This window comes from Dermacentor silvarum, chromosome 8, assembly GCF_013339745.2.
Source record: "Dermacentor silvarum isolate Dsil-2018 chromosome 8, BIME_Dsil_1.4, whole genome shotgun sequence".
NCBI lineage: Eukaryota > Metazoa > Arthropoda > Arachnida > Ixodida > Ixodidae > Dermacentor > Dermacentor silvarum.
The window spans coordinates 8679711-8695537 of record NC_051161.1 but is presented as its reverse complement, the minus strand read 5'-3'; the positions used below and the strand labels follow the sequence as shown (position 1 = coordinate 8695537).

General features: G+C 44.6%; 1 protein-coding gene across 4 annotated transcripts in view; it reads right to left on the bottom strand.

Annotated features, from left to right (window-relative positions):
- LOC119461932 (aminopeptidase N-like) overlaps positions 1-15827 on the bottom strand; it is a 58171-nt gene that overhangs the window by 1552 nt on the left and 40792 nt on the right. For 3 of the 4 annotated variants that reach the window (XM_049672789.1, XM_049672787.1, XM_049672788.1), the window contains 10 exons: positions 15450-15515; positions 13921-14078; positions 11882-11976; positions 9552-9682; positions 8320-8375; positions 5011-5158; positions 4272-4351; positions 4077-4190; positions 3302-3478; positions 1775-1927 (listed from right to left, as the gene is read on the bottom strand). In XM_049672789.1, coding sequence (XP_049528746.1) covers positions 1775-1927; positions 3302-3478; positions 4077-4190; positions 4272-4351; positions 5011-5158; positions 8320-8375; positions 9552-9682; positions 11882-11976; positions 13921-14078; positions 15450-15515 — 1178 coding nt within the window. The remainder of the gene's footprint in view (positions 1-1774; positions 1928-3301; positions 3479-4076; positions 4191-4271; positions 4352-5010; positions 5159-8319; positions 8376-9551; positions 9683-11881; positions 11977-13920; positions 14079-15449; positions 15516-15827) is intronic. The other variant, XM_049672790.1, reaches the window with a different exon arrangement.

Genomic DNA, 15827 nt, shown 5'->3' with positions numbered 1-15827 from the left:
ACGGATGTAGAATACACATGCCGATCGAATGTTGCAGAGAGGTAACCGTCGTAAACCCGCATAGCGAGTGACCTTCGAGCCACATTTCACCTGCAACTAATTATTTAGCGTTGCCTCGCACTTCACAAATATTTCATCAATTCTTATCCATGACAGTTCCACGCATATGTATGGTTGCGTCCTGCAGTAGAATTCTGCAACTAATTATTTAACGTTGCCTCACACTTCACAAATATTTCATCAATTCTTATCCATGACAGTTCCACGCATATGTATGGTTGCGTCCTGTAGTAGAATTCTGCAACTAATTATTTAACGTTGCCTCACACTTCACAAATATTTCACCAATTCTTATCCATGACAGTTCCACGCATATGTATGGTTGCGTCCGCAGGGTGTAGTAGAATACAGCCGCATATTCAAACATATGATCGACTGAATCGCTATAAAGACAGCTACATAATAATATAGAAAGCTCTAGACGGAGACGGTGCTGGTGACTGCGCTTTGGTATGAGTATAATAATGGGTAGTTGAAAAGATGAATAAGAAATGGCACTAGCACCTTACCTATAGAGATGTTTTCATCATCCAGCTGCGCTCCCAAGTAGACGAGGGAGTTAAACCGGCTAGACTAGAACACATATTTATCAAGTGCTTCTCTACTCGAAAACCCCTCAACTCGCGGAGGGCTAACCTCCACAAGTAGAGACCGCGTTGAGAATGGAGCTTAGCACGCATTGGAAAGAGGTGTGGAGCACGTTCATCTAGCAGTGTTACTGCTCTTTCATGTCCGGTCGTTTCTTGATAATGGTTTCGCGTTTTATCTACAATGATAAGTGTGAGCGAACTATACTTGCAACAAGTAGCTAGTGAAGTTTTACACGCTCAAATAAGAGTGCTACAGCTAAGCCTTATAGGGCGGCTAGCTCTCACGCGTCACGCGTAAATTTGTAGCGTGCACAACGCTCGCATCAGGTGCCTGATTCGCCTGGCATCAGGACCAACATTCACGACTGGCTGTCTACTGTCATCGCACAGAAACCGCTTAGCTTTCCTTAGGGAACTTCTGGATATCCGAGGCTACATTTTCCTTCAATACTTTCTGGGAGTATTCAGAACTGCGACGAATACCTAAAGGGGCGGCAACAGACCTCGTTAAGGATATATGTGGCCGGGTGTACAGTGACCTGCGTTTTGCAATTTAACACGATAAAAAAGAGAGAAATATGTTGCTCTTGGTCACATTTCTCCGCAACATTACATGTTTTGGTCAGTGTCGTTTAAAAAAACACTTGGCATCGTTGTTTGCATAGCTCGTTGCAGGTATAGAGCAACCATTTGACGTATCTGCAACATCCCACTTCTACAATAGCAAGACGCGCATACAATTGTCGTTTTTATCTATTTTCAATTTTTTTATTGATGAACCAAGCAGGCGAAAATGTCAGTGCCTTATCAAAAAATGCGAGTCAAAAAGTTCAGTCTTGTTGCTAAACTGGAGAAAAAAAAAGCCACAGAAGCGAAAAAATTGTTTCAGCATATTTAGAGTAAAAACGCATGTCACTGTAGTTTCTGAAAGCATTACAGAGTATCTGTTTAGCGCACCGACATGGTCGACAGCAGTAATGTCGTGATCTCTGCAACCGGTAGTCGCTAGAGTGATGTATAGCCCTATTACCTCACGGGAGAGACAACGAATAATGTTAACGAAAGCAAATTCCGTCAGCTTTCTTTTGGTGCAACCCTCGTCCTGTTTTCTTTTTTTTTCTCACTTGTCCAGCAACGTCTTCCAGTTTTCAATGAAGAACTTGAGGGTGAGGTCGCTGCCCTTGTTCGAGTAGGAGGCGCTCTCGAAGAAGTACCCCACAGAGTTTTCCACGTTTTTATTCAGGGTCGTCATGTTGCGCATAGAGAAGGACAGCAAGCTGCAAGCGGAAAATGTCTCCATGAAATGCGTATTCATCAGGAACAATTTTCACCCGTACACGTTGACGCATGGATGAAGAGAAACACTGACCCATGAACTTTCACCCCGCCTTAACTACCCAAAATCTTAACGAAACTGGGTCTGTATTCACAAAAAGGTTCTTAAGCTAGAACTGTTCGCAAGAGCAGATGCCAACTAATCACGACGTTAGTAATATCATTAGCGAAGGTCAATGGCAAACAGCAGTTAGGAACAAAAAGCTTTGTGGATTCGATCCCTGATTACAAGTGAACAGGTCGCTCAGAAGCCTTATTGATTCATTCTGGGATTACTTTAATCGTTCTCTTCATTTCCCAACTTAAAGGTCATTGGTTTTGAACAATGTTCGATATTCATGAGTAGTAACACAAACTTTTAGCCATCTATCTTTATTTTTCTTGTTTGGCTGTACAATACCACCTTCCCTATTTAAAGGAAAAAGGAAACGGTTTACTTAATACTGAAACAGCTTCAAAAAGTGCGTTCCTCAAGAAATATATTAAGCTGTCATTATTACTCGAGACTGTGACGCCGAACTTGTTAGAGTTCGTAGTGGTTCACCCAAAAGCTACATAAATAAAAGAAATAAATGTCTATAGAAAATAGTCGTTTCGCCACGATTATTACGGAAAGTTATTGATCTTACGTCACATAGGCATGGACATTGCAGATGTCTTATTTTATTATTCTGTAAAACGTTTATGACCTTAGATTGAATTCAATATCGGGACCACGATTCGCCAATTTAAGTCATTAGCGTTCCTCTCGATACGCTCTTCAACCGTTTTTACCGTTGTTTTTCCTTGTTTTTTTTTCGATTATGTACCTCTTTCCGAACCATCTTAATCTTTTCAACTGCAATTTTTCTACTGACAGGTTCATCAGAAACTTATACGTCCATGTTACGAGCAATGCAAAATTGCTTTCCAAGCATGCTGTGCCAAATTTCCAGGTCCACGGGAACGCCGCTCAACGCTCGAAACCAAGGCACTGCTTTCCAGAAACCGGGACCTAGTCGCCCAGGAAGAACAGGAAAATCTATCTACTGATTTCAGTGTTTTCACGGGCTTAGGTCCACACAAACCTTGCAGAGCGCCTTGAGAACGACTTTCTGGGAATAATGTACATAAGCACAGCTGCCGATCAAGCATTTCTAAGATCTCAGCATCGAAGCCCTTAAATTGAGTATGAGAACATGAGTCTTTAGCGCTTATGAATTGATGCCAGTTTTGTACAGGTGTTAGGTCAAGCTCACTGACAACTGTCTCTGGCCATCTGCGTTGGCAAGCAAGAAGTGCAGTCCTAAAGCAGCAGGCCGAGGCGATAACGTCACCTTAGCAGATTCTTGGTTTCGCCAGTGCATCCCAGGGCGCTCACGATGACGTGGGCCTCTTCCGCGCTGCTGGCGTCGCGGATGTGGTCGGCCAGGAAGCGCCAGTCCGTGTTGTCGCCCAGCCGAATGCCGTGACACAGCGTCACCAACGTGCCCGTCAGGTCGCGCCTCAGAGCACTGAGTCAATATAATCGTGTGGTATGCAGACACCGCGACTTCGTCACAACGATGCGGCAGTGCTTACGCCAGTAGCCCTGACTGCAAGTGCCTGGGGCTTCGCGGTTCCGGCAAATACTGCACTGCAACTAGCACTGTGTTCATTTAGTCTGGCGGCTACATCTTGTCAAACAGTAGAATTTTGAACAGCGCGACACAGGACGAAGAAAATAAGCGCAGGCGCTGACTTACAACCAAATGATTTATTTGCAAAAGCAGCATATAAAGGCATGACAAAAGCTACACGAAAGTGGGGGAGGTCGAACGGTGAAAGGGAAAAGCAAAAGAAGTGCTAATTTTTTGTGTTACGTTCCTCATGCTTTCATTGCAGCTTTTGTAAATAAAGCGTTTAGGTTGTTAAGTCAGCGCTCTGTCCTATATGCCTCTTCGTCCCGCTCTTACAGATTCTGTAGTTATACATTAGTCGCCGTTATGCGTGCTCAACCTTCAGTTTACTTAGCACTTGCAACGGTGTACAATTCGTTGACGATTCGGCTGCATGAAACAGTTGTAGGTCTGCTCCGCTCCCATTGAGCTCTAATTAGCCCCAGTGACTCACTCTCTCAGGAGAACCGGGCTGTTCATGAAGGTTTTGAAGCTGCGCACGCAGTTCTCGATGCAAGGTTGGTAGTTGTATTGGCAGGACCAGAAGACAACGTCTTTTCGGATCATCCTGCGAGGAAATGTTGGTTGTAAACCAGTTCGCCGGCCGGTGTTCAACTGGTTCGGCAAGCGACGAAAACTCGAGCCTCACTTTTCCAGCATGCTTTCATTTGCGTGGCCTTCCCAGAGCAACCGATCGAAGTGGAATTTCAACAGCCCGCTCATGTAAGTCTGCAGAGGGAGAAGAAAGTCAGACACTGTGGGCACCCTTCTGTGCTTAGTGCGGAACCGTTGGGTCTAATGAGGTGCGTTTATTGGCCAGATGTACAGCATGTGTAAATACGCTAAAATGTGCACTAAAAAACCGCTCTCCTTTTTTTAACTACGCGAACTACTGCGACGCTAATTACTGACTATATGGAAACTGGCCTTTTATGCGAAACCACCGTCAACTGCGACTGTCAATGTTGCATAAGTTGCTGCAACAACGGCTCGCTACTCCGGGCGGCGTTGACGATCCTTGCGATGCGTCTACACTTCGAGACGCAACAACTGAGCCCGCAGCAACTTACCGAAGGTGCTGCGGAGATTTATGGAATCTAATTAAACATTCTTATAGCTGCATGCAGCGACTTATCCCCTTAACATTATCCCCTAAACATCGAAGATATTTCAGGCAAAGTGAAGCTAATTTCACTGTCTCGGTATTGGCATCAGCGTTACTTCCTTGGTAAACGGAACATTATTCTAGTGGGCTTTGCCCCCTACACTGTCATAAGTGTGCATGACTGTAACACCGGCAAAACATCTCTCACTCAAGGTTGCACTTCGCGTGCACGCTGTGGTTCAAAGTAACGCGCATATGAAACTTCACTACACACATGACCCACCTGCCACTTGGCGTAGAAGTCGGTAGCCCGCAACCGGGCGTCGAGCACCTCTACCGTGTTTAGCGACGTTTTGAGTGGCGCGTACGCCGTCTCACGGCGCACGTAGTCCAGAATGTCCATGGCCACCGCGTAGCTCAAGTCTCCCGAGCTGCGCGCAGCGAGTGAGGTGTCAGCGATGCGCTTGCACTGCTGAATCATTGTACTACAAGCGAGGTCACGTGAAGGGCACGAACACTCGAGTATCCACCAATATTCATAATTTTCTATTAACTTTCATTCAGCGCATCACATGAGTGTACGCTGACGAGAGACACAACTCCGTTCTCCCAACGTGGACCACTGCTTTTGCGTCCCGTATACCACCTGACGACACGTACGGCAAGAGAGAATGCTGCGTCGGTCCTCGCTGTCTTTGGCGTTAAGGCATTGTCAGCACTGTCGATGCAGCAGGAAAACGGCGTGTCTTAAGAGGAAGATTTAACTCAAGGACTATTTGAATACACGGGAACAAAGAAATCGTTTTGCTCGGCTTCCGTTGCAGTCAATCAGTTATGATTTGTTGCATTGAAAAGAAAAAGCTAAAGTAAGTTCAAATCTAGACTATCGGGAACAAAGTTTTTATTTGGGCCATCAATTTTTATCAGAATTACCTTTAAAGTCACAATATTTTCCCCAAAAAATAAAGCGTCAGATTTATAGCTGTGTAACTGATAATTAACAAACTGGTCCACTGCGTCTGTCGGGACTGTCTAAAGCGGAGATAAGTAATATCTTATGCATCGCTCTGAATCATCAAATAATTTGTAAATAAGACTGAATTATAACAATATTTTATTAGGAAGAAACATGAAAGCTATGCAACGTCCGATAACGGTAACGATCATTTCCATTGGTCGGTAATTTTCTTCTCGTTACGCTCAATTGAAGGTTAGATGGGGCAGAATTACCTATCTGGGCCGATGAGTGTAAGCGTCGTGACGCAGTACACATACCCAAATCCGCAAATTTTGCGCTTTTTAGGCCAGTGCGGCGTAATTTTCACCGTAATTTAAGCGAACGACGAGCGGTGGCTGTATAGGGCAATGCAAATTGCATCCTTTTGGTACTCAAATTTTCGTTGCAGCCTTCGTGTTTTTTGAAAATAGAAACATTCTGCATTATAAGAACGTCCGTCTTCATCTATAACCTAGCTTTTCTTTGCAGACAGAATGCGAAATTTTCAAGAACCAGTACAACCAGCAAAACAGAAAACAGCAGCAAGTTTGACTAGCGCGGTCGAGGGAGAAGCGACGAATGCAAAAGCACATGCAACTAGTGAGGCAGTGTCTACGATGTTGCGCACCCTCGTAACCCTCGCGCTATGACGTCGAGACGGATCCATTTCCGTGTACCGGAACTGAAGCTAGGTCGCAGGAAAATATATAGTAATAGATTGTGCAGCGTTCTGACGCTTACCGGCATTTATTCTAGTCTTCCGAAGGCTCGGACTTGAATTAAGCGCGAAAAAGGATTCTCCTTACTCCTTCGACGCAGTAAAGTAGGTTGTTTCAAATTTTATCGCCAAGAAATGAAAAGTACTTCGAATAAATCAAAGATGGCGTTTACGGCAAAACAGGATTTATATATCAAACCTGTCGTGTTTTAGCTTTCTCTCCATTCCTTCTTTTTGCTGCGCACCTTATCCGTCACAAACGCCAACTGTCGTGTTCAGTAGGCATACGTAACATCGATGGCCGATATCGTCCGTTTCTGATAAGCATTCCTTAAATTAGGAAAACGTGCTACAACTAGCGTGTTGGTTGCATAACATTCAGCTAAGAGCGCCGCGGATGGTGGACCTGAGGGGTGTTGACGCGGCTATTTTTTCGGTACGTTGCTGCCTGGCTGCGACATGGCGCACTTTGTTTATGTCGACAAAAATGTCTGAGGCATCTCAAAGGTGTTATTTACAAATCAAGTGTTTTTCGTGCCTTTATTGGTGTAAAAAAGCCCAGAGCATTTCTTTAGTTATCGGTCCAATACATGAGGCCCATCGCAATGATGAGTCAAATGTTAGTTTTTTTTTCTCGAATATTTGAAATACACATACTAGATTCTGGTTTTATACCTAGATGCCAAAACTTAACAACTTCAGTCTCAGCAAAGCAAACCAGTTGAGTTCGAATGCTTCCATTTGAAGCAGCGCACGAAGCAAGGAGTGAGGTACCGAGACGGGACCAGAATGTATCTTACTCTAAGTTCGTCTTTTGTGCACTGCTGGAAGTGAAGGCATTTAAGTATTGTGAGCGGAGGAAGCGGAGGAAGCGGGCGGAAAGGGTGGGAAAGGTTTATTTGGCAGAATTACAAACTGCGTTCATATTGTTTGAGGCTGAAAAACTCCGGCTCCCCGCTCTTCTCTCTCCAAAACGTCCAACGGCTCTCAGGGTTGCTTGACCTCGTTTCTGAATAAAGCTATGTTTAGAGCTGAAGCTCACATCCCACCCCACCTAGAAGTCGAAGTCCACTTGGAAAAGAAAAACTGCGCTTGTATTGACAGATCATAGTCCTGTAGATGGGTGGGCAGTCTGGGCTGTCTGACTGGGTACTGATCGTTCAGCGGCAAAGCAGATGCAGTTTCTGAACTACGTGATGCCGGGCGAGAAGTCTTCAAAGGTGGACGCAAACACGAGGATGTCCTCCAAGTAGACTCTGATGCCCGACCTTATAGGAGGTTGAAGGTCTTGCAGGGCGAGCTGCATGGCACGTTGAAATGTTGAAGGTGCATTCCTGAGTTAAAAGGGCATACGTGTCCACATGTATGTCCCACTGTGTGGGATGAAGGCGGTTTTCTCCTGGTCTTCCTCTTTCACTCTGATTTGCCAATATGCACAACACAAATCCAAGACCGCAAACAGGAAGCAAGGTCATCAAAAATGTCGTCAACCCGGGGAAGTGGCTGCAGGACATTCACTGTTATATGGTTCACAGGTATATAATTCACGCGGTATATAATTCAGAGGTATATAATTCCCGCTAATAGGCAAGTTACACGAAGCTCATCACGTGGCTTATAGATGATGATTATAGGGTTATAAGTTTATTGCTACGAAGTTCTCGTATTAAACGAACTTTTTTCTTTTTAAACATTTCGAAAACTTCATTCGCTCGGAGAACAGAAAAAAAGAAGAGCTTTAGGAAAAGCGGCTCATACAATAAAAAATAGGGGCAAGGTTCGAGAGATTAGGCATGCTTATGATGGATCGCTCCCACACGAGCACATTTTTCTGAACTCCGAACGAAACCCTATAATAAAAAGGTGCAATTACTCACTGAGCCAGGTCGTTCGCGTCTTGAATCAGCTGCGCACGGTTGAGCACGGGGATGGCCTGAAACAATATTTTGCAATGAGCGCCGACACACGCCGCTTCCATCAGCGTTTCCGCCTCGCCTCCTTCGGCTACGGCACCAGGGATGAGCATTAACTGTCAATGTTCATACACCAACAGCTCTAGAAAGTGCGTCGCTTGTGCACATAACCGTTCCACCCACGTAGGAATGACGGCTAGCAGATACAGCTTTCGAGACATATTTCAAAGTTCTCTTGGCTTACTATGTTCGCCACTGATTCTTTACCTAGTTTCTTTCTAAAGATAATTTTACATTAGAATCTCGTTAAGTGCCATTGAGCTGCAAAAACTTCTTTTTTCAAAGTTTTCCGATGAATAAACTGTCTAGAATACGGGAAAAATGGATTTACCCGTGTACAGTACGTGTTGTTTATTTTCCCAGATTTAGCGGCGAACATGCACTAAACTAGTCACACTCTTCACTGCACTGAATACTCCGCGATGAACGAACTAGTTCTGGATAATACGCATTTAATTTCTGTGGCGGTAGGCTTCGATGCAACAGGATTGAGCTTCAAAAACTAATGAGGAAGGCAAAAGGTGCAACCTCAATGGAGACGATTTTTGAAATGGGAATATTACATGGGCTATCATCGGTATACCATGATTCCTACCATGGACGAACAACTGTAGCACGCGATTACCTTCATTAATATCGTATGAAACCACTTGCTCGTTGTTTGCGGCTTCACGATGCTAACAGCTGTATTGAAGCTTGGCTAACTAGAAAATAGTAACCAGATTTTCCAAACAAAATGGCAAAGAGGGCCACAAGAAGGTAAATCTACGAGTATTTAGTAAAGCAATGAACAGGGCTCGTTATAGCACGTCCACGATTGTGTTGCGCTGATCTCTAGCACTGAAATAATGAAACAACACGAAACGGAAGGATGAAACAATTCATGGTCTTTTTTTTTTCATTATTTCAGTGTTAAATTCAGCGCAACACAATGACGGCCATCTACGACTACTACCTGGCACCTCGCAGCTTTCGTCGCTTACGACAGGCCGGACATCTCACACTTTGGTGAAGCTGAAGTGATTCGCCTACGTGTTTTGTATTGCCCACGCGTGACGCTCCGCAATTAATACCAGCACCGTACAGTGTGCATCGAGAGAATTCATCGAGAGAATGACGAGCAAGCAGAGCCCCACCTCGGGAGCAATGAGCAGCTGTCTGCGAAGAAGGGCCCAGTTGTCCACGTCATAGTTGACCTTGTAGTAGCCGGCCGACTGCAGGTTCAGAATGATCCACTCGTTCTTCTCGGGAAGGTTCTGCAGCGTGGCTGAAGAGAGAAAAAAAAATGGAGTGCGTGCACTTCTGGCTGGGCTACAATGCTAATTGCAGGGTGCAAGCCGCACCTTGATTTTGTCTCATTTTCAAACATCGCAGGTGCGCAGGCAGAAAAGGACGCTGGCAGCACGCGCACCCATAAATAAAAAATAATCGACCGTCTCAGTGTTGCAAAAGGTGGTAGGGTCGAGCAAATAAGAATACATCAGTCAGGCGATAATACAACAAAAATTATGCATAAAAGAAACAATAGCCAATAAAAATTTCTGCATCGATACATTAACAAACATAGTTTCGGGCGATGCATCTTACGTGTTATTTTTCTCGCAAATATTCAATATTTAAATTACGTTTGTTCGCAAAACTTCTTGTTTTATGTGATTACTACGGTTATGGTGGGAAGCTGCAGATGCGTGTTCAACTATGTCAAGCTTGTTCTTGTACTCCAAGCCTTCGAAAGTAAAGTGGGTGATAAAATGTGTTTTGCTGCTTTTCTGCGAGCGATTGGTTTAAGTTTGCATTTTACAGCATTTGTTTATCAGAAATACATTGCTTAAAGCGCTATACGTTAAAATATCACGGATAATTTTAGCGAATACACCACTTCACTAAGAATTACTACTACACATATGCCAAGGGGAATAATTCGTGCCCGTTTGGAGTCCTAGAGATACTAACTTTCTTGAATCACCTATACTCGCAGAATATTGTCACTCGCTTTATTCTTTAATTAATGCCGCAAGTTGAGTATAACCACTATGAAATACAGTTTTACCTTATACTCAATTGCTTGTGTCTTTTCCATGAAGTGTGCCATCACTCTCCCTGACGCATTGAGCTTATCAGTACCATTTTACGCTCATCCCGAATTAAGCACCAACAAAGTGTATTTTCGTACATGTTAGGAATGTAACCACCTTCCCGATGGTATCTTGTCACTCTCAGTATACTCTATTTTGCAATCTTATTTTTTAACTTTTTCAATGCGCACTTTCCCATGACTGTTTAGTAATGCTTCTACTTCGATGTTATGTCTAGTTTTTCTCTTTTTTTTTTCATGTCCACCAAAATGTATTCGCAGTTTCTGTCTACATTTGTCATTGCACTGGTATAGCATCTTTATTTGCTGCAGTTATATATCTCGTAGGTTATTGTGTAGCTTTATATAGCGGTGACATACACTTGTCTGAATATTAGTTTTCTTGTGTTATTTTGTCTTTTGTCGAATATGTATAACATGCTGCTCTCGACAATGCTACAGGTCCTAGTATATCTTGTTATAAAACTGCGACTTGGGCGAGTTGGTAATGCTTCATCCTGAAATAAAACGGTGCGCGAGAGCGAGGACGGATAGATCAAGTGACACACACCACAAGCGCTTGTGGCATGTGTCACTTGTTCTATCCGTCCTCGCTTTCACGTGCCGTTTTATTTAAAAGAATAACTAAACAGCGTTGTAGCACCAAGCTTGTAAACGAGTCCTCTGCCATTGGCAGCGATGCTGTCCTACTCTCCGCTCTCACACCACCTAGCTGCTAGTACCTCGAAGCCACTCTTTCACCCCAACATAGGAACTTATGTGTACCTTCAGGCTTAAATTTCTTGACCTCGTCGTGATAAGAATTGCTCGTGCCGGCAAAATTAATTCAACGAACCTCAAAAAAGGCTTTGCGACTAAGCTTGCGATCGCGTAAAAGTCTAAATTTTATCGAGAAGTATGCGGGACTCATAAGAGATCTGTACAAAGAAAAGTGTACAATCATTGCATTTTACCGGTACAAACATATGGGGCAGAAACTTGGAAACTATGGACCGCGCAACGAGCGATGGAATGAAAAATGGTAGGCGTAAGCTAAAAGACAGGAAGAGAGCGGTATGCATTAGACAGCAAGCGGGGGCACAGCCGATATTCTAGCTGACATTAGGAGAGAAACAAATGGGGCTGGAAATGCCATGTAAGGGTATGGGGAAGAGAATCAGTTGACTATTAGAGTTACAGAATTGGTTCCAATGGAATGGAAACGCAGTCGAGGACGGCAGAGAATTAAGTGGGGTGATGAAATTATGAACTTTGCACGCAATGGGATCAACTGGCGCGAGACAGGGGTAATTGCAAATCGATGGCTGAGGCTTCGTCCTGCAGGGGCACCAAATAGGACAGAAAAAGAGAAACCAGAGCTATGTTCCTCACCTTTCTTAGTTTTCATCCACATCACGTGTTCCGTGTTTGTGAAATTCTTGTGTTCAGCATCCGTATACGTGATGGGAATTATCCATATTCTAGACCTATAAAGAGAAAAAAGCGAAGTGACTGCTTGAAGCACGCGCAGCAGAACACGCTTCAAAGAACAAACATACAAATCTGACACTAATTATTTCACCCTGAAAGGGTGAGGTAATGTTCTCACATCCTTTACATCGTTGCAAAAAAATCAAAGCTTCCACTATGAGAAAAGATTTGGCAGTTTCGCCCGAAGAGTGAGGCATTCACAATGAACGGAATGTTCATCGTTGCGCTTGAACTCCTCGTATGGTGTTCGAACTAATACGCGTGTGCGACATGTTGGCGCGACGCACAAGGCAACCGCTGCTGGGCAGAAGGAACCGCACCCTGGCATGCTACCAGGCACCTCACAATGCACGCGTGGTGAGGAGCACTGCCAGTGGCTTCGAAGGCGTTGCACCTCGATAGTGCACGAGACGAGACCGACTGGAAACAATGGGCGTTAGTGAGCGCCCAGTGAAGTAGTGCAGCTTAATGCTTACTGTCCGCTGCGTTCAGGCCAGTGCACACGCACAGCAGGAACGCTAGTGTGCTTATAATGCGTGTGTGCACAACGTTCATACTAGCAGTGTACAGTGTACTAGAACACTGTATAGCAGTGGAAGAAGCGGAGCGCTGCCTTGGACGCACCGCTCTTGCAGTCAAACGCGCTCCATTTTAACCTTTCGCGCGCGAGCCTAGCATGCGCCGTCAATAGGCGGGATCGACACCATGGTGCGGGATCGACACCATGGTGCGGCGGCGCCAACGGGAGGAATACGTGTCGAGCGTCCGTATCATTGCTATCGCAATAAAATGTGTATATTTAGGCTTACTATCCTACAACTACAAGTCTACTTACCTACGCGGACGCATTAATTCTACCATAAGATAGGGCCATCACACTACCCCGTCTGGCCAATAAACCCTCGTATGTTACTTGATGGCATAAAGTTGCCAAAGTCGAGGATTTATTAGCCAGTTGCCTGCTCTTAAGTTCTCGTACTGCGTGACGTCAACTGTTAAAAAGATGTTTCATATACGCCGCCATGGACGTGAGAGACACTATACTCGCGGACAACTTTCTGTGGCAATGAAGGGAAAGCTACGGGCGCGTCGATGCTGCACATGTGTTACCGCGCCGAGTAGTCCGGCAGGGTTTGACAGTGCTTTGGGTTGCTCAGAACGGACGCTAAATCGACGCAGCTTTCACGTGCGACTGTTTCGCGTTTGCCAAGACGCGGGAGGGAAAAGCTGCAAAATAAGTAAACTTTTACGCTCAGTGGTGTGTTCTGTCTTATTTAACTGTTGCTAATAAGCTGTTTATGTTTTCTCTTGCCCAGCCTAAACCAACGTGGATTAAAACGCGGGACTCTTTTCAGAAGCGCTGTGTAGCTTTCCCTTCATTGCCACAGAAAGTTGTCCGCGAGTATAGCTAACTCTTCCAGGGCTGATCGTGTAGACACGGACAAGTATCCAAGAAACTGGACGAACAGGATAGCCAATGTGGTAGCTTAACTGGTAAAGCACCGCACGTGTAATACGTAATATGTACGTTGGACTACCACCTGTGACAAGTTGTCTTTTCGTCCACTTTTCACTCTTCATTAATAAAACAGAAGGGAGTTATTTTTCCTACGTTTTCTCTGACTTCGTTTTCTGTTTCCTCTAAAAAGCGTCAAGTGCTGCCCTTTGTCTCTCCGTGATTAAATAAATAGTTCCCTTACAAATACAAGCGGCTATGAAGAGATGACGACCAGTTCAGCAACAATGAGCACGCCGTGTGCACGCACCACAGGCTCGAATAAGTCGAGATCGTCAAGAGTGGGGACGGAGAAGAAAGACAGCTCGCACAAACGACACTTTGAATAGGAAATGTAAGAAACAATGAGCAACAGTTCGGGTGAGGTCAGAATCTTCAAGAGTTTGGACAACATTATCGCGGACATTCTGGTTTTCTTCCTTACTGGTCTGCCCTGACGCAGTGGTGCCTTTGAGTGAGAGAGGCTGTGCGCGTCTCGTAGTCGCGGACGACGTCCACCACTGGGTAGCCCGGCTGCCTCGTCCACGTGTCCATCACTTCCTTGACGTCCACTCGGCCATGTGGACCACCTTCGGGCTGCGCCTGCCATGCCACACATAACAGCATCACATCTCACAAGAAGGCGCGAAATGTACGCTACTGATTTGCACAGTCTGCTACATAAACCATATTGCGAGAGGAGTAATTCCCAAAGTGTAATAAAATAGGCCAGAGTTTTTTTTTTTTCAGTCGTGTAGTCGAATACTTAGATTTTATGAGCATGCCTGTTTTCAATATCTGCCTTACAGGGAATAAAAAGAAAGAGTGAATAAGGTGAGTGTCCAATGGTATTCTTAGTTTCTACAGCATCCTGCCTGTCCTCGAATTCCCCACAATCATTTCGTGAATGACTTTTTGATGCAAAGTAAATTGTTACTTAACGAATTCCACAATCGATCAAAATCTTCCCTACTGCCTGCTTCGGGCTACCGCCATCGAAAAGATGCCCGCCCTCTAGTCCCCTCGACAGTTCCCACATCATAGAGAAATAAATGCATGATAGGTTTGAGTAGCTATATGCCTGTCGCGTAGCCTAACTTGACGCTGGGTTAAATGACTTGTCGGCATGTCGATGGAGTAATTTGGGACATAAGCACGTATTTATGGCGTCACAATCACGGTTACGTATATACAGCATGTAGCGCACCAGGACACGTCATCACAGAGACGAACAACGCCCCACACACGTGCCCTTATAACTAACCAAGGCACTGTCCAAAACGACTGTATTGTTGTGCGTTTTATAAAAGAATGGCCCAAAAGAGAGCAGCAGGCGTCTGTCAGTCTTTTGAGTGCTGTCTGCTAAAAGCCCGTCGGTACAAAACAACACTGAACGGCGCAGTTTCTTACTTTAAAAATTGTTATGCAACGTTTATTCCAAGAAAGAAGGCCCCACCACGTTTTTTTTTTTTTTTTCATTTATCTTAACGTACAATGGCTTCATAAGGCCGTGGAATACAGCTGCCATAAAAAAGCTGTATTTCTTTCCCGCCTATGACGCAAATGAGAAGTTGAAGTCCTAGATTTCAGGTTGTGCGCTCAAGCCGTGGAAAAATGCTACTTTCGTTTTTGAACTGAGTGACTTTTTTGTGTGCAACGAAGTTGCGGGATGACCAGTCGATAAAGCTGCAGATTGCCCCTCAGCCACAGAGCAGCCTCGTAGCGATGACACAGCTTATACAGGCCTCGCGTTTAAGAAATTTAAACTCCCAGCGACATCTTTCGGCATTGCGGAAGCTGTAAATATAGAGGTCTGGGAAATTGCGTCCCATACAGATGCTATGTGATTAATTTGCGTATTATAGTTCCAAGGAGAATGGGTGAGGTTTTGTTATTAAAACCATCATTTAAGCTAGACGCAACGCACTTGAAAACACATGTGCGTGGTAAGGCACGCAGAAATTAGATACATACCTTAGTGAGCTCTTCGAAGAGTTGGTCCTGATCCGCGTTGCTGAAGCTGTACTTCTTAAGGTAAGCCTGAAACGTCAGTGTGACTTGAACTTTATGGGTGAAAAGGATGAAAGTAATCAGGGTGTTTCGTTCAGGAGAGAACAAGAACAGTGCGCTATGAGGAGAATAAATGTGTAATGTGGATAAAAGTATTTAGATAGAACAGCATTTCTGGTTTTCTTGTCTACTCAGTGCAGTTTTCCTCCACGATGAAGTGGCACAGCGCTTGCATTTGATACAAGTTTCTCTATTTTATTTCTAAAAAGCTATGCTGCCCAAATTATAAAAGGCAATTACAAACAAAAAGAAAAACACCGAGCACTACAGAATGCATGCCTT